The sequence below is a fragment of the Dromiciops gliroides genome, chromosome 2, assembly GCF_019393635.1.
Source record: "Dromiciops gliroides isolate mDroGli1 chromosome 2, mDroGli1.pri, whole genome shotgun sequence".
NCBI lineage: Eukaryota > Metazoa > Chordata > Mammalia > Microbiotheria > Microbiotheriidae > Dromiciops > Dromiciops gliroides.
In genome coordinates this window covers 199,846,810-199,866,503 of record NC_057862.1, presented here as the reverse complement: position 1 = coordinate 199,866,503, position 19,694 = coordinate 199,846,810, and the positions used below count along the sequence as shown (strand labels likewise).

The following is a 19,694-nucleotide window of genomic DNA, read 5'->3' as shown; positions in this document are numbered from 1 at the left end:
TAACAAGTTTTTGGTTTTTGAAAAATTTATTTGACCTTTACTTTTTTTCCCTTTAAAATGCCTCCTTATGCTTAGGTCACTTTATTCGTCCTCAGTCACCATCACTATGCTCTGACCACTTTACTCCTAATTCTAGCTATAATTTGGCAGATCTGTTCTATTACTTCCTTTCTTTTTTTGTTTTGGCGTGGGGCAATGAGGGTTAAGTGACTTGCCCAGGATCACACAGCTAGCAACTGTCAAGTGTCTGAGGCTGGATTTGAACTCAGGTCCTCCTGAATCCAGGGCCGCTGCTTTAGCCACTGTGCCACTTAGCTGCCCCTTAATCATTTTCCAAACAACCATAATCTCTCCTTAGTAATTAATTAATTCACTGTTCTCATCTCTTTACCCAAACATTCTGAACTAGTTCTTTACCTGTTTTTGTTTTGTTTTGTTTTTAAATTCCTAGCTCACAAGTCCTTGAGGGCAGTGGATAAAGATTTTTTTTTCTCTCCTGTGTAATGATGCTATTGGACATTTATCTGTGACAGATGCACATATATTCACATTTTAATTATTTATATCTTTTAGCTCTAATTCTTTTCTCACTTGCATTTATTTGGACTGAAGTTATGGTTAGGCTCCTCAGGAGTAATTATGAAGTTGCTCTCAAGAGAGTTTTCTATTTCTAACACCAGCTTACCTGACTTATTTTTCTACTCTGATGTTACCATCTATGTATATTTGCTCTTTTTTCTGTACTTTTTATTTTCCCTTCCCTTCCCTTCCCTTTCCTCTTTCCTCTTTCCTTCTGTATTTGATAGTATTTAAGCTGTGGGAGAGAATTGACAGGAATGACTTTTCTTGGGTAAATATTTTTGCCTAATAGGGAGGGCTACTTTAAGTGGCCCTCAAACTTATGGTCCCAGGACCAGTTCAGCAAAAGCAAAAAAGACTCAGTAGACCACTTATTTTATAATTAATATAAGAATATCAATTTCAGTGCATCTTAATGTGGCTTCAAGTCTGCAGTCAATACTCAATTACTGTGTAACTCAAGATGGTATAATTTTAATGTAGGCAAAGTCAAGATAGTATAGAAAATCTTCATAATTCTTATGCCATATTTTATACATTTTATACATAGTTCAACATCATGCACTAAAATTGTTTAAATGTGACACATTGTATATGTTGTGGAAACTTATTTTGATTTGGGGACCCTACCTTTGGGCTGAGATTGGAAAGCCTTAGGCCCTCAGGGTCGGCTGTGCAAGACGTGGGGTCAGACAGCTGGGGGGAATAAGCCCCTAGCTCCCTCTTCCCTGAGCAGAGGTATCTCAGAGATGCTGGGCTCTAGCGTAGCCTGTGCTGAGGCATGTGAGGCTTGAGCACACCCCCCTTCCCCCCAGCTGCAGCCCTGACTGGCAGATTAGCTTGGTCTGTGGGGGCGCAGGAAGCCCCGAGATTTGAGTGGAGAGAAGAAAAGGTATATATAGACCTGGGAGTTAGACTCAGAGGGGCGGCTGACGAGATTAGAGAGGAGGACGGACAAGGAGACAAGTGAAAGGACGAGTGGAGGCGGAGAAGAGGTCAAGAGGTGGCTGGGGAGATTAGAAAGGTTGGAGCTCGGCAGACTAGAGACGGGGCTACAAGGACACAGGAGAAGATGAGAAGGACTAGGAGCAGAAAAGAGGACTAGGAGAGAAAAGAGAGGCTGAAGGGCAGACTGACGGAGCAGACAGACAGAAGGTCGGTGAGAGAGAAATACAGGGGTTCAGTGGTGGCAGTAAGGAGAGGAAAGTTAGAAGCAGGGGGATTTACAAAGTGAAAGGGTACAGGTGGAGTTAGAAGAAAGTAGCTGAGCAGGGAAAGTGTAAGGTGCCCTGAAGTGGTGGCTAAGGCCCTTATTGTATTAAAAGTTTTGAGTCACAGCAGGTGGGAAAGAGACTCAGTGGAAAGAGACACTGCAATGCAGTCAGGTTGTACATTTTATTTCCCTGTATTTTTAATTTTAAATAGTATCTCATAAATAAACTCTGCTTTGATTATTTAGTTAAGAGTATATCAATTTGGGCGCAGTGTGGTAGAACTTGATAAACGGCCCATATTAAATTAAACGAAGTCAGATAGCCAGCTAGTCAACAGTCCCAGTTTAAGTACCCCAGTCAGCTTTAGCCCCTCAAATTAGGCTAGTCAATTTAAAATATTTCTACATTTGAATGGCGACCGTGGCAGGACTTATGGCCCAATTATAATTTTCCTAAACTTATCATTTTTCATATACTTATAATTTTTCATAAATCCAATTATATAATTTTTCTAGGTTAGATTAGTTAGTTAATAATTAATTTCTTTTACAATGTTGACATAGTGGAACCTATTTATTTTTCTTTCTATAAAATATACCTGTAGAATCTGGCTTTCTGCTTGTACAGGTGGTGTCCCATTTGTGAATACATGATATTTTATCTGTAAATTGGAGAGAAAGCTAAAGAGAGAGCAAACTATGAAGGCTAAACTTGCCTAGGAAAATGATTTAGATAAATCAGAGATAGACAGTTTTGGCTGAATAATTGGTATTGTAATTGAATTCATCAACACATGTTGAATGTGTTTAATGCTGTGTGCCCATTATTATAGCAGAGGGATTTTAAAAGGTGAAACTTTGGTTTCTTCTCTTGAAAAGCATGAAGTCTCTTTGCAGAGGTGAGACATCCCATTTAAGAAATGATTAAAAATTAATTCTATGATAATATAAAGGTGTACCTCTACTAAGCATGTTAATTGGTTTCAACAACATTAAAAGTAGTTCCATAGCAACAGTATATAAATGGAAGGTAATCACTGGGCAGACATTTGGTCTATAAAAGTTTAAAAGCAAGCTTTACATAAACATCAGAAAGTAGTAGAATGGGTCTGTTTGGAGTTGTGTTGAAAGTATTTAAGTGCCTACTACATGCCAGGCATTGTGGTAAGTGTTTTACAAATATTTCATTTAATACTCAACATATTCCTAAGAAGCAGACATTATTATTATCCCTATTTTCCAGTTGAGGATGCTGAAGCAGATAGAAATGTAGTGACTTGCTTAAGGGTCTAGACACAGCTAGTGTCTTAGGTCAGATTTGAACTCAGGTCTTCTTGTCTTCAGGCTCAGCACTCTATATCCACTCTGCCACATAACTGTTTATAACAGACTAAAATATGGAGACCTCAAAGGCATAAGACACATCCCAAAGGTTTACAGCTGACAGTGGAACTGGCTAGCTTAAGGACAAAAGCTGAAGACAGCCATATATTGGAAGGACAATGGGAAACAACTTTATCCTCCCTAGGAGTTCCTTAACTTAATTTAAGATTTAGCTTAAGCATGACTATTCTTGTTTGAACATTGTTCACCCTTCTCTACTCCCTTCTGCCCAGTTTATCTATAACTGGGTGTGGAATGTCAAAGCAATATGTCTCTGAGCAATGCTGAGCCCTAATTAATGTATGAATTTGGAAAGATAACTGAGCTACAACTTGTGAATTTAGATTCCAAATTCCCTAGACTCAATTATTTCAGTTAGATAAGTAGGGTAATCAGTGGACAGTAACTTGGAATTTATGTAAACCAGGATAAAAATTCTTTTAAAAATGTGTTGTTTTGTTTTCTTTTTTGTGTGTTCCTGAGTAGCCATATTCACTTCATACCTCTGTGCCATTGATTAAGGTTCCACTACCCTTATGAATGAGTTGTTTGTATAAATAATGAACACATTTGATATTTAACAAACATACTGAAGCGCACAGACTTGAGTTAGATACTACTGCTGAAGAAGGTTGTTAGATTTCCATGATATTAAGCAGTGAAGTTGGTTATTAGCTAGTTTATTTGTCTATAAAAGCAAAAAAAAAAGTTATGCTAGTAGAATATCAGGTTCTGTATAGATAGTAAGGAAATCCAAAGCAAAGGAAAGGACATTGTAGAGGAATTAAGGGAATGAATGCTTCATAGGAGAGTTGACTCAGCCTTATTGCATATAGTTTGAATCGTCTGTAAAGGACAGAAGCTTTTCTTGCAAGGTGAAACAAGTAGGGAAAGTTTCAAAGACTTGAGTAAACCTGGTGTGAGAGATGGTCAGAAGACTTAATCACCAAAGGGAGACAAATTAAGATTGGATAGCCTTGAATATCAGGATCAAGAGATTGTACTAGAGTCAGTAAACCATATGGACACTCAAATACTCATGGATTTGTAATTTTGTTGATATATTCTCTCCAGTCATGTAGATAGCAACCAACCCATGCCTATGGCTCTCAAACCTTATATAAACTATATTCTCTGAAAATAGCTTAATAGAGTGATTGTGATTGATTTTAGATATCTATACTTTCGTCATTGCCAATTGTTAATAGAAAGAAAGTATATGGTACGGGGGTGGCTAGGTGGCGCAGTGGATAAAGCACCGGCCCTGGATTCAGGAGTTCCTGAGTTCAAATCCGGCCTCAGACACTTAACACTTACTAGCTGTGTGACCCTGGGCAAGTCACTTAACCCCAACTGCCTCACTAAAAAAAACCCCAAAAAAACAAAAACAAAAACGAAAATATATGGTACTAAATGATGAATATTAAATCTCATTGTCCCTTGTTTTTGAACTGAATTTGGTTGCCACCAATTAGCCTTTTTCATACTGTTATAATCATTATGTATCTTGTGTAGAATCTACTTTCTTCACTCTCAGTACCCTTATTTTATAGATAGATACACTGAAACTTAAGAGTGTAACTGGACTGACGCCACCTACTGGAGAGTTACTGTAGGAAAGCTCTGTCATGAGGAGAAGGCGTCTGAGGGCAAGCCATGTGGCTTTTCTTTGGTGTCAGGAAGTGACATTTGCTCGTGGGTACTATCTATCAAAGCTACCAGTCAATTAGCTTGGAGCTGTATGTGCATGTTGACAGGATGTTCCCAATTTTACAGGAGGCTTGTAGGAGGATGAAGGGGCGAGGCTGGGCTCTCTCGCTCTCTTTCATCAGGACTCTTGTGGAGAGTGGAGCAGAAATGCGGGCTTCCTGAGATAGATACCTGAATCTAGGCCTCTTTCTCTCCACCAAATTCTTATTCTCCTTAATAAATGCTTAAAAGTCTAACTCTTGCTAAAGCTTATAGTTTATTGGCGACCACTCATTAGATATTTTAGACAGACTAGCTAGAATTTTAGCCCCTTACAAGAGTAACTTACCTTTGGGCAGCTCCTCTAACTGTAAAGCTAGTGTTTTTTCTATACTATTATACTACCTCTCATTTCTAATCATGAAAGCATATAAGAGCCTCAAAAGATCTATATCAGGAGCCTAGATTTTCCATGCTACTACTTCTCATATATTTTCTACATTTATTTATACACTTGGAGTTTACTTGTTGTTCAGTTGTTAAGGTCTTTTCTGACTCTTTGGGGGTTTTTTTGTTTTTTAATTTTTTGGTTTTTTTAGTGAGGCAATTGGCGTTAAGTAACTTGCTCAGGGTCACACAGCTAGTAAGTGTCTGAGGCTGAGTTTGAACTCAGGTCCTCCTGAATCCAAGGCTGGTGCCTTACCCACTGCGCCACCTAGCTGCCCCTTGTCTGATTGGGATTTTCTTGGCAAAGATAATGGAGTTGTTTGCCATTTCCTTTTCCAGTTCATTTTACAGTTGAGGAACTGAGGCAAACGGGGTTAGACTTGCCCAGGGTTACACAGCTAGTAAGTGTCTGAGGCCAGATTTGAACTCAGGAAAATGAGTCTTCCAGTCTCCAGACCTGGCACTCTTACGTACTGTGCCAGTACTTTAGATGACTTTTGGCTTTACTGTAGACCTCCTCATCTCCATGCCCTCAACCAACTAACTGTCTAAGGACTATTTAAGATATGAGATTTTTCACATTGAGAGCTGATTGTATGGATTACATAATAACAGATCTGCAGCTCCCCAAGTCCCTCCTCCCCCCCCCCAAAGGAAAGAAGAATAGCACAAATATTGCTATTAAGTGGCTCAAATAAAAGAGGATAAAGATAGGGTGAGGAATTTGAACATTGATGGTTAAGGTTAGTCCTTTAATGTGCTGGTAATCTGAAAGGGTCCTCTTAGTTATTCATCATTTATCTTCTTTTGTGGCACTATAGGCTTCTATGAATCAGTCTAAGGGGTTCCATAAAGAAAAAAGTTTAAATTACCAAAAAGCAAGCAACAGACCTGTCTCCTAGGTCAGTTGCATACATTGTGTGTGCAGAAAGGCATCAGATTGATCGAAGTAGATAACATGATAAAAGATGGCTCATTAGTGTCTAGGTTCAGTTATGGGATAGGTATACTAATGTATAGATTTAATCAGAATCATTGCTATTTGTAATCTGTGGACTAATTCACAAGCCAAGAAAATAATAATACATTATAGAAACCACATTGTTATAACCTTGTCCTGGTCACATTCAGTAGCCTTCTTCATGTCTTTTCTCAGCCCTTCTGCTGCATTTCAGAGGAATCAATCCCCTTGAAGCTCTCCTTTGTATATGACAATACCATACTTTAAGCCTACACTATACCTCCTTCAGGACTCTTATTTCCAACTACTTACTAATAATGAACACCTTGGATAAGTCCTATGAATTGAATGGGGGAGTGAAATGATAAATGTGGCTTTTTATAATAGGGCAGCATTTTATAAGATGTACTAGAGGTGAGTAGGGAAGAAAGCCAGAAAATGGACATGTACTCTTGTAGCAAGGATACACTTGTAGAAATTTACATATGAAGTTATGGCAGTTTGATGGAAACTAGAAAGTGTTAGATCAGAATGATACCCTGGAATGGCTTAATAATAGCATATTGCAGAGGTGAGATAGAAAAGAATATTATCGATATAAATAAGAATGCTGCTTTTAGAAGCAAGTTGAGTTTTGCTTTTTTTTTTTTTTTAATTGAATATGGGACTATCCAGTGAAATGGTAGAAGCTCTTGAGATTTATACAGATTGCCAGTATATACCAGAAACCATCATTTAAATAGGATTTCTTATTCTAGGCCATCTTCCCATGTTTAGGCATTTAAGTGTCTAATTCATCTAAATAGTAGAGAAGGATAATTCAAGGTTTCTTTGGGAATATACTTCAGTACATGCTGTTGTCTTTCCTTTTTAAGCCAAACTTCTGGCGAAAAGCTTCCTGTACTCATTGCCTCTACCTTTTGTTTCCACTTCTCGTCTCCCTCATGGCTCAGCTCTGCAGTCTGAAGCCTACTGATTTTTCTTTAAGTGGTCTGTTAATTGTCAAATCTGATGTTTTGTTTTGCCCCTCAACTCTTCATGCTTCTTGATTCCTGTACTTGGTTTGATACTGTTGACTACTTGTTCTACTCCTGGGTTTTCTTGACAGTAAGTAGGCTCTCCTGGTTCTCTTCTATTGTTTTCTTCTCTCTATACGTAAATTCTTCATGACCTTATTGTCTCCATTGGGTTTAATTATCTCTCTGACACATCTCTACAGGGTGTTCCAAAAGTCTTAATGCCTTTTAAAGCTATTTGAGGTATTAAAACTTAAAAAAACTACATTCGAACTCTTAAGATAACTTGTATAGAACTGTATAGAGTATGCTCTCATCTTTCTCCTAAGCTATTGTACCAAAGTACCAGCTGACATTTAGATATTTCAAAATGGATATCCTGCTGCAGGTATCTCAAATTCAACATGACCAAACAGAATATTCCTTTCAAACTGACCTTAAAAACTTTCCTATTTCTGGAAAGGGCACCATCTTTCTTCCAGTCTCCCAGATTTGCAGTGTCACATCCTCCTCAATTTCCCATCTTCCCATATTTTGTGCATTCAGGCAGTTATTAATTTTTGCCCTGTCTACCTCCACAACCTCATATCCAACCCCTTCTCTGCTCATGTGACTTGTATCTTAGTTGAGGCTCTTATCACATTTTGCCTCAACTCTTGCAACAGCTTCCTGATTGGTGTCCCTGTCTCAAGTCTCTTCATGCTCAGATATATCTTCTACACAGCTACCAACATGATTTTCCTTAAGTTCACATCTGACCTTGTCACTTCTCTCTCTCTCTCTTTTTTTTTTTTTTTTTGCGGGGCAGTGGGGGTTAAGTGACTTGCCCAGGGTCACACAGCTAGTAAGTGTCAAGTGTCTGAGGCCGGATTTGAACTCAGGTACTCCTGAATCCAGGGCCGGTGCTTTATCCACTGCGCCACCTAGCTACCCCCCACTTCTCTTTCAATAAAAGCCCCAGGGCTTCCTGTTGCCTCTGGGATCAAATATAGACTCCTCTGTTTGACTGTTAAAGCCCTTTACAACCTGGACCTGTCCCATCTACATATTACTACCTTTCTTGAACTCTTATGGTATAGTAAAACTGACTTCTATTTTTCTCGCGAAAGGTTGATGCTCTGTCTCTTATCTTTGCATCATTGGCTGTCCACTGATGAGGGGTTCTGGAATGCAGTCCCCCTTTACTTTCTCCTCATAGGATGAATCTCTTTCTTTTAAGATACAACTCAATCTCCAATTTCTACAAAAATCCCTTCCTAATCTTCCCCACTAGTTAAATGTCCTCCCTTCCTGCCTTGTATTTATTTTTAATTTATTCTGTTGATAGTTTATAATCACACAAAATAGAAAAATAATATGTAGTTATTATATCTGATATAAAATTATAACATACACACAATTATGTGTATATATGTCCAGGTTGTTTCTTCTGATAGAATATAAGTTCCTTGATAGTGATGATTGCCTCATTCTTTATATTCATATCCTCATTACCTATCACAGTGTCTGCCATGTAGTATATGCTTAATAAATGCTTGATGATTGATTATGTATCTTAATAGCTAATAAATTATGCCTTTATGTTTATTTAAATCACTTTTATTGACATTTAAATTCATGTCCTTTGGATATATATTTGAATAAATTTTTTACCTATTTGCTTCTTGTTTATATATATTTTTATATAAGCCCCTTTTATTTTTGAAGTCATTTGATACTTATATGATGCCTGTGAGTTGCATATGACTTCTTTACAGGCTAAATTTATATTTATGGCATTGTTGTTTATTTGGTTCAGTTGTGTCAACTCTTCCTGGCCCCATTTGGGTTTGGGTTTTTTTTGGGGGGGGGGGCGGCCCAAGATCCTCAAGTGGTTTGCCATTTCCTTCTCCAGATCATTTGCTTTTACTCTCAGGTTTTATTCTCCAGTTTTTGTTTTTTACACATTTTCTACATTGTCCTTACTTTTCAAAACTTTAAACCTTATTTTGTTGTCATTATAACTACATACATACAGACATTACTATGTTTCAGCTTGGAAGTAATTTCAGAAGAGTTAACTTCAAAATTTCATGGAACTGGATTTTTAACTAATAGCCCTGCATTCAGTTGACCTATGACCAATGCTTTTGTTGTTAATTCTTTTATACAACAAAGATTGTTCCCTCCAACCATAGGAAGTAAAAGGGAAAGTATTTTCTGTGTTGTATCTCCTTTAGAATGAACTATTCTTAGTGATGTAATAGTTCTTATCTAATCTGGTTAGCATAGTGTCTTGCATCTTATACATATTAATAATAATAAAATACAGTAGATGGCATTTACATATCCATTTTAAGTTTATGAAACACATTCTGTCCATTATATCATTTGGTTCTCACAATAACTTTCTGAATTAGGTGATATCATTTCCATTTTATAGATGAAAAAACTCAAGACTCACAGAGATTGTGATTGGCTAAATCACTCATTCCAAGTCCAAAGCTTTATATGCTGGGCTTTTATATGCTGCCTTTGCACAGTAGGTGCTTGTTTCATAGTTTAAAGTCTGCCTCTTGATAGATCTAAACCCAATTTGATATGATGCACTAACTGAATAAAATTTATTTCTAACTTAAGCTTATAAGTACAAAGCACTTCTGCTGTCTTAGGCTTATCAGGAGATACAGTAAAGTTAAGATTTGGTTGCTGTTCTTTAGGATCTTGCAGTATAGTTAAGGGATATATGAAAAGTTAATCAATAATAATATTGATATGATTATCAAATGAATGCAACAGATGATAAAAGAAATAATAGCAATAATTTTGATTTGTTCTCTTGATTTATCTTCCTAGATGCTAAGCCAATGTGGAAAGATCTATGGGTAGTTTGCCATTCTTTTTTATCTACTATATACAAACAAAATATATACAGAATAACTTGATGGTATAATCTTGGAGGGAAGGCACAAGAATTAAGGAGGACCTGGGACATCTTGTAGAAGATGAAATTTTATTAGACTTGAAGGAAGTTAGAGAAGCTGGGAGGCAGAGAAGGGCAGGAATTCTAGGCATAGGGGACAAGGGATAAAAATTCATGGAGTTGGGAGGCAAAGTATATTGTGCAAGGAAGCCAGTGTCACTAGGTTGTAGAGTATGTGGACAGAAGTAAAGTGTCAGAAGATAAATGTTAGAAAGGAGCAGGGTTATAAAAAGCTTTCGTAGCCAAATAATTTTATCTTGGAGGTATTAGGAAGCCGCTGGAGTTTATTAAATAAGGAGATGCGGTCAGACTTGAACTTTAGGAAAATTACTTTGATAGCTGTATTGAAGATATATTGGAGTGGTTGAGAGAGGAACCAGAAGGCTTTTGGAGTAGTCTAGGCATGAGGTAATGAAGGCCTATACCAGGGAGGTGTTAGAGGAGAAGTGCCAGAGGAGGGGGTGGGGGGTGGGGGGTGGGGGAGTTGTATAGGATAGAGGTTGGGAAGATAGAATCAACAGGTTTTTGGCAACAGATGGAGGAGGGTGCCAAATAGTGAAGAGTCAAGGATGACACCTAGGTTCTCAACCTAGGTGACTGGGAAGATGATGCCCTCCATAGTAATAGGGAAGTTGGGATAGGGGATACTTGGAGGAAGAAAATAAACTCAGTTTTGGACATGTTGCATTCAGGATGTCTACAGGACATCCAATTCAAGATATCTGATAGCCAGAGATAAGAGACTGGAGGTTAGGTTGGATAGATCTGAGAATCATCTGCATGTTGATGGAGTTGGCTAAAGTAACTGATTTTAATCTTGAGTCTCAGAAATTCAAAAGGAACATTTCCCATCATTGTATGTATCAGTACTGCTATATCTTAAACATTCTCAACAGTACATTAATCACAGTTGAAAAGGAAAAGTGTGGATACCTAATCCTGGCTCTGCACTTAAGCCATTTAATCTATTGGGTCCTCAAATTCCCAACCTGAATAATGAAAGGATTGCAATTCACAATCATAAAATCTTAATTCTGGAAGAGACTTGAGGAGATCAGATTTTTTTTTTAATGACGAAAAGCTCAGGTTTTTTAAATTAAAAGTACATGCCATTTATAATCAGTGTTATTAATTTGCACTGATGAATTTCCTAATAACCATGTTACTGATTGATTAGTCTTTGGCAGCACTTCACCTCTTTTTTGGCAGGAGACTGTCAGTAAATTGTCACAATTACAGGAGAGACCTAGTAGAGGCACTAAGGTTCCAAATTCTAACTTGAATTTAAAGATGACTTAATCTTTTAAATCTTCTATAGCAATAAGGTTCAGCCTATGGATTTTAACATCAACCTATTCTCCTGCTTGCTTCTCAGGCATCCATTAAGTTCCAGAGCTCCAAATCTAGTTTGCCCTTTAACATAGTGCTTGAACGGAGGATACCATAACCCTACAACACTCTCACTGGGTGACCACTCTTTCCACTTGCTCTAACTCAAAGGAACAGGAAAGGGCCCAGTATACTCTTTTCCCATTATCACTTCCAGGCTATTTTTCTACCACTATCATTTGATGATTTTTCTCCTTTCAGGTCTGTATAATTGTCTCCCTGTCTTTGTTTTTTTCCTCTATAAATGTTTAGGCCTTTTAAAACTTCTTGTTGAGTTTTTAAATAATTTTTTTATTATCTTTTGTTTTTATACTGCCAAAATTTTTCTTTTTATCCCTCCCTCCTCCCCCTTGCAGAGAGCTATCCCATTTAACAAAGAATATTTTTAAAGGGAAAAAAGAAAAGAAAAAGGAAGAGGGGAAAAAACTGATTAATATATTGAAAGGTCTGAATTGGTGTGCCATACCTGCGACCTCTGCAAAGCAGTAGGGTAGGTATGTCTTCTGATATTTTTTCTTTGGGTACATGCTTCTTTGTTATTTTGCAGCATTCTCTTTTGTTTTGTAGTTCTTTCCACTTACGTTGTTGTAGTCATCATGTATATTGTTTTCTTCTCTCTGCTTGCTTCACTATGCTGATGTCAGATTGTAAGTCTTTCGTGATCTCTCTATTTGTCTTATTCATTATTTGTTATAACATGGTACTTTTTCTTATATCACTGTGGTAATTATAATTATCTTTTTGTTTTGATTTAAAGTTTTGATTTCCAAATTCTATTACTCTGGGGGCAATTAGATGGCGTGGTGGATAAAGCACTGGCCCTGGATTCAGGAGGACCTGAGTTCAAACCCGACTTCAGACACTTGACACTTACTAGCTGTGTGACCCTGGGCAAGTCACTTAACCCTCATTGCCCTGCAAAAACAAACAAAAAAAACCTAACCAATTCTATTCCTCCTTTCCCTCCTTCCTTCCCCCCCCCCCATGGTAAACAATCAGATATAGGTTATACTTTTATTACAATTATGTAAAACATTTCCATATAAGTAATTTTGTACAAGAAGAATCAAAAGAAACAAAGTGAAAAACAGCACACTTCAGTCTGAATTAAAATAATATCAGTTATTTCTCTGAAGGCAGATAGTACGTTTCATCATTAGTCCTTTGGGATTGTCTTGGATCATTGTATTGCTAAGAATAGTTGTCATTCACAGTTCTTCACCTAATAATATTGCTGTCACTGTACAACATTCTCTTGGTTCTGTTTACTTCACTATGCATCAGTACTTGTAAGTCTTTGCACGGTTTTCTGAAATCATCCTGCTTGTCATTTCTTCTAGCACAATCAATATTCCATTACAATCATATATGATAGTTTGTTTAGCCATTCCCCAATTGATGGGCATCCCTTTGATTTCTAATTCTTAATGACCACAGAAAGTGCTGCTATAAATATTTTTGTACAAATAGGTCCTTCCGGGGGCAGCTAGGTGGCGCAGTGGATAAGGCATTGGCCCCAGACTTAGGAGGACCTGAGTTCAAATCCAGTCTCATACGCTTTACACGTTCTAGCTGTGTGACCCAAGTCACTTATCCCTCATTGCCCCGCAAAAACAAAACCAAACCAAATAGGTCTTTCTCTCCCACCCACCCCCGTCCCTTTTTTTTTTTTTTTATGTCTTTGTGGTATAGACTTAGCAGTGTTATTGCTGGTTCGATGGGTATACAGTTTTATAGTCTTTTGAGCATAGTTCTAAATTGCTTGCTATTACTCCTGCCTAAAGTATTGTTATGACCTTGCCTGTACTTGCTTCTCTCCATTCTCTCTCCTAATCTATTTACTTGAACAAAAATTAAATGTCTACTTTGTGAAAGGTGCTGCCCTAGGCACAGATCTGGCCTTAATACTCTTATTTAGAAAACCTCGGTGCCTCTCTTTTGCTCTTCTACCACTAGAAGCCCAAACCCAATATGTAATGAATCTAATTCCTAGACTCTTTTAGCTCCAGTACCATTTTCACTACTTCTTCCTGTGGTCATTCCGATCTCGATCACCCCTGCCTGGATACTCAAAGGCAAAATTTGATAATATCTCTGTAAATTGTTGGAATAATGATTGGGGTTGGAGGAACAGTCATTATGTACTTAATTTTACAAGGCTGCCAAAAGACCATCTCACTTCATTATGTGAATAGGAAGGTGCCTGTGTATTCACTTATTTGGCAGTAGTGATCTATTTATTCTTCTTGGTAAACAGGGGAAGGGCATAATAAAACTAATGTTTTAGAGAAGCCAATTTAGCAATATTATGTAGGTCAGATTGGAAAGGGAAAAGATTTGAGTTAGGAAGTCCAATACATAAGAATTGCCAAGTTAATGGATATATTCTACTTAACCCAGTGGTCTGTGTTGGTAATATTGGATGAGTTATTAAGTGCATAGTGATTTCCCTGATGTTAGGTTTTAAAATTTCTTTATGTATACTTGACAGTCTGATATTAATGTTTGTCATTTATGATGTTTTGGGAGTGATTTTAACTGAGGTAAAATTTGTTTCATAAATCTATAACCTATTGTGTGTATAAAGCTAGGTGGCATGATAGAGTTCTGGCTTGGAGTCAGAAAACATGGGTTCAAAATTTGCCTCAAACAGTGTATCTGTGATCTTGGGTAAACATCACTTCATCTCTTTTTTCCTTAGTTCCTCATCTGTAAAATGAAGCTTTTAATAGCACCTACCTCCCAGGGTTGTGAGGATAGAATGAGATATTTGTAAAGCACTTTGCAAATCTTTTGGTGCTACAGAAATGCTAGCTATTGTTATTATATAGTCAAAAGGAAGTACTCTCTCCCACTTAGAGACCTCTTATTCTCATAGGATAGGTAGGATAGGGTGACTAAGTTAAAATTTACCCTCCCTTTGATTTTGTAGATTTAAGTGAGAACTGCTCTCAGCTTGATTAGTTTTAGATTGGAGAGTTGTCATCTTTTTGGGAAGAATAAAGCCTTACTTTATTTTTTACTTTTTATTTTTTTGGTGAGGCAATTGGGGTTAAGTGACTTGCCCAGGGTCACACAGCTAGTAAGTGTTAAGTGTCTGGGGCCGGATTGGAACTCAGGTCCTCCTGAATCCAGGGCCGGTGCTCTATCCACTGCGCCACTTAGCTGCCCCAAGCCTTATTAAAAAAAAAAAAAAGTGGAATTAGATAAAAAGGTATAGTTGAGGAGCAATATATTTAAAATTTTTTTAAAAATTATTTTCAGCTCCAAATTCACTCTTCTATCACAGCAAGAAATATGATACCCATTAAGATACATCTTCTTAAAAATACTTTTTGTTGGTTTTCATTTTGCTTTTAAACATTAACAAAGCTCTATTTTCTCTTCCTCTTATATCCTTCCTGTCCTCACTAACACACACACACACAGAAAAAAAGAGAAACAATACTCTTGTAACAAATATTCACAGTCATGTAAAACACATTCCCACACTGGCCATGTACAGAAAACATGTCTGAATTTGTACCCTGAGTCCATCATCTCTTTTTGGGGGAATGTTTAGTTTTCTTTCTTTCTTTTTGACTATATCCTTTAATTTTTTTTAAATTTAGCATTTTATTTTTCCCCAATTACATATGAAAACAATTTTCAATATCTTTTTTTTTAATTGGCTGGGCAATGAGGGTTAAGTGACTTGCCCAGGGTCACATGGCTAGTGTCAGGTGTCTGAGGCCAAATTTGAATTCGGGTCCTCCTGAATCCCGGGCTGGTGCTTTATCCGCTGCGCCACCTAGCTGCCCCCTAGCTCATCATTTCTTATAACACAATAGTATTCCATGACAATCATATACCACAAATTGTTCAGCCATTCCCAAGTTGATAGGCATCCCCTCAATTCCCGAATTCTTTGCCACCAGAAAGGAGCTGTGATAAATATTTGGACATGGTTCCAAATTGTTCTGCATAATGGTTGAATGAATTCAAAACTCCACAAAAATGCTTACGATCTCAGTTTTCCCATATCCTCTCTGACATTGTCCTTTTCTGTCCTATTAGCCAGTTTAAGAGGTGTGAGATAGTACCTCAGAATTGTTTTAATTTGTCTTTTTCCAATCAATAGTACTTTAGAATATTTTACATAAGACTGTAGAGAGCTTTGATTACTTCATTTGATCATTTGTCAATTGGGGAATGGCTCTTATTTTTATAAGTTTGACTCATTTATATATTTGAGAGATAAGGTAATATTTTTTAAAGTCTTTAGTCTTTCAGAGCTGTCTGTCTTTATAGAGTTGCCGTTATATAAATTATTCTGGTTCTGTTATGCATCATTTCATACACGTAATTCCAATTTCTATGAAAATCATCCTTTTTATCATTTCTGATGACACAATAGTATTCTATGACATTTTGTTACCACAAAAAGAACTGTTATAAATATTTTTGTGTACATGCATCCTTTTTTCTCTTTCTTTGATGTTTTGGGGGTATTTATTGGCCTAGTAGAGGTATCATTGGGTATGTATAGTTAAGTGATTTTTTGGGGGACATAGTTCCAAATAGCTCTCTAGGATTGCCGAATTAATTCATAGCTCCACGAACAGTACATTAATAGACCTGTTTTCCTGCAGGTCTTCTAACATTTGTTATTTGTCTTTTTTTTAAAATTTTGTCCATCTGATGAGTGTGAAATGTAACCTCAAAGTTGCTTTAATATACTTTTCTCTAATTATTGTTGATTTGAGTGATCTGAAGGGGAATACCTTCATTTTAGAATATCATCCTTCCTTGTCTCCTACCTAGCAAGCTATCCATTATAAGAGAGAATTTAAAAAGCATTTAGAAAAACCATCTAACACATCAGCTGTGTTTGACAGTAAATGGAGTATTCTACACCTATAGTCTCCCACTTCTACAAAGGAAAATACATTTTTCCCCAACTTTTCCAGTCTTGGTCATTTTAATTATTTTATTTCTATTTATTTTTGTTTGTTTTGGGGTTTTGTGGGGTAGTGAGGGTTAAGTGACTTGCCCAGGGTCACACAGCTAGTAAGTGTCAAGTGTATGAGTCCAAGTTTGAACTCAGGTCCTCCTGAATCCAGGACCAGTGCTTTATCCACTGTGCCACCTAGCTGCCCGCCTTGGTCATTTTAATTGTGCAGTGTTAAGCTTCAGATTTTTCTGTTCTTTCCATTTGCCTTGTTTTAGTCATTATGTATTCCTCCCCATCTGCTTGCTCTATAGCTTTTTATCAATCATTTTTTTGTCTTCTTGTGCTTCTCTGAATTCTTTATGTTCAGTTATTTTATAGATCAGTAACGTTCCATTACATTTATATACCATAGTTTGTTCAGATATTTCCTCAAATGATGAATGTGTGTTTCTATTTCATTGCTGCCACAAAAAGTGCTAATATGGATATTTGGGTATACATTAGACTGACTTTCTTTTCTTTCACTTTTTTCCTTTCTTTCTTTCTTGCTTTTCTTTCTTTTCTTTCCTACTTACATCGATTATATGCCTTGCAGTGGAGTTTTCTCATTTTAGTCATTTAGCTTTCCAGAACAGATGGACTCTACCAACTGTTTGTGTGCCTGTCTTTGTACAACTCATTCTACAGTGACTACTTTTACCTAGTGTTACCTTTGCCAGCTTTGCTGGTTGAGCTAAGAAACCTCAGAGTTGTTTTGATTTGAGTTTCTCATATTGGTGAAGCAGTCTTTGCTATGGATTTAATAATGTGCGATTCTTTTCTTTGGAGAATTGTTCCCCCCCCCCCACCCCCCATATCCTTTGACCACGTAATCATTTTGGATAGCTCTTGGCCCTTGGTATTACATATCCTAAAAATCTAATATTCTTTTCACTGTGCCATGTGGGCCCAGATTAGAAAGACAGATTATGCAGTATAAAGCAGCATTTGTCTTCTTCCTTTTGAAATGGTGGTGGTGTTCAGTTATTTCAGTCATGTCCAACTCTTCGTGGCCCTATTGGGATTTTCCTGGCAAAGGCTTGGCACTCTTTCCACTTCAGCCTGAAATGGTAATAGTAGCCATTTATGTGGTTGTGTTATAATTGTAATATTTAGTTGTGTGTGTGTGTGTGGGGGGGGGGTTGTTGTTTGTTTAAGAACAAGGACAGTTAATGTCAATTTTAACTAAAATACAGATATTAAAGAGGTTAAAGAAAGTTAGGTAAGTGAAAGAGAATAGTATTATTAGTTGTTATGTTTGTAATTATTAATAGATTTGGAAATGGAAGTAAATTTGATTTAAAAAATCTGTTAAGTGGTGTGTATGTGTGTGTCTGTGTGTGTGTGTGGGGGGGGTGTATTAGAGAATTTCATGCTTGTTTCTAGCATACCTGCTAAAACATTCCTACTTCAAGTCAGCAGTTCACCAAGCATTTGTTAAGTTCTTACTATGTTCCAGGAATTGTGCAAATGCTGGGGATACAACAAAGGCAAAGAAGCAGTTCCTGTTTAAGTTCTAGGCACTGTGTGTACAGAGATGAAACTAAACACAATCTCTGTCCTCGAGGAACTTAATAGTCTAGTATTGGGATAGGACAAATGGCTTGTTATATACAGGTGTATAGGAAAACTCCAGTTAGTGTAATATGAGAAATTTTGAGGAGCTCTTTTAGACCCAAGATGATCAAAGTTAGAAACTACTTATAATTCTTTAAAATTGTTAATATTTGTGAATAATGCCCATTTACAAAAATGATTTATAACCTATTAACATACCTATAAATGGCATATTTACTCAACTTCTTCTGCCTATGAAGGAATAAAAGGTTTATGTTGCTTACATAATTTATTTAAAATCATACCACAAGTTTTTTATTGACATATTTGGTACACCAATACAAGCCTTATGTACAATATTTATCTACTATTTAGAATTGTTTTAGTATATAAATAGTTGTCTCTGTGGCCATACTTGACTATCTACTACTTCATTGCACTGACATACTATTTCAACTTTAACTCAACCTGTTATTTTTCAAAATTTAACCAGTATCAGGGGCAGCTAGGTAGCACAGTGGATAAAACACTGGCCCTGGATTCAGGAGGACCTGAGTTCAAATCCAATCTCTGACACTTGACACTTACTAACTATGTGACCTTGGGCAAGTCACTTAGCCCTCATTGCCCACCCCCCCCCCCCAAAAAAAAAGAAGAAGAAAAATTTAACCAGGAACTCGGTATATGAAGTTTTAAAATTTAAATGTAGCACTATTAATTTTTAAAATAAGTTTTTATTGATATTTTCTGTTTCTTACATCACCATAGTTATCCCAAGTATCATTCCCCTTGTCTTCCCAGAGAGTCATCCTATATGACAAATAGTATTTTTTAGAAAGGAATAAAAAATAGCACAACTTATGGATACTTTGTATGTATAACATCTGTATATATCTTACCTCCACAAAGGGGTAGGTTGGGAGTGTTTTCTCATATATCTTCAAGTCCTGCTTGATCTTTATAATTTTGTTACATTTACTTTTGACTTTTTTTCATGTGTAATAGTTGTTTCCATTTACATTATTCTTTACTGTGTACATTGTTATCTTGGTTCTCCTTACTTAATCTGTATCAGTTCACATAGATTTTTGCATGCTTCTCTGTATTCATCACACATCATTTCTTACAGCACAGTGTTATTCCATTATATTGCTGTAACTCTATTTATTGAGCCATTCCTCAATTGATAGACCTCTACTTAGTTTCTAAGCAGCACTATTAATTTAAATATTTTAGTGATACATTTGCTTTCCCTTTTCTGAAAGTAATTTAGAATGGTGTATTATTATATATGAAGCAATAAAAAACCTTTTTGTTGTCTTTCCTATATTTTTTCAGGGTAATGAGGATTAAGTGACTTCCCCAGGGTCACACAGCTAATAAGTGTCAAGTGTCTTAGGCTGGATTTGAACTCAGGTCCTCCTGAATCCAGGGCCGGTGCTTTATCCATTGTGCCACATAACTGCCCCCTATTTGGTTTGTTTGTTTGTTTTACTGAGGCAATTGGGGTTAAGTGACTTGCCCAG

At 36.8% G+C, this 19,694-nt stretch overlaps 1 protein-coding gene across 4 annotated transcripts in view; it reads left to right on the top strand.

Moving 5' to 3' along the window:
• The window catches only part of ARHGAP5 (Rho GTPase activating protein 5), an 88,405-nt gene that overhangs the window by 17,583 nt on the left and 51,128 nt on the right, over positions 1-19,694 (top strand). The window contains exon 3 of one of the 4 annotated variants that reach the window (XM_043981981.1): positions 11,996-12,096. The exons of the other annotated variants lie outside the window; for them this stretch is intronic. Within the exon in view, the coding sequence (XP_043837916.1) occupies positions 11,996-12,028 (33 nt within the window). The 3' untranslated portion in view covers positions 12,029-12,096. Of the gene's footprint in view, positions 1-11,995; positions 12,097-19,694 lie in introns of those variants that run through there. 4 annotated transcript variants of the gene reach the window in all.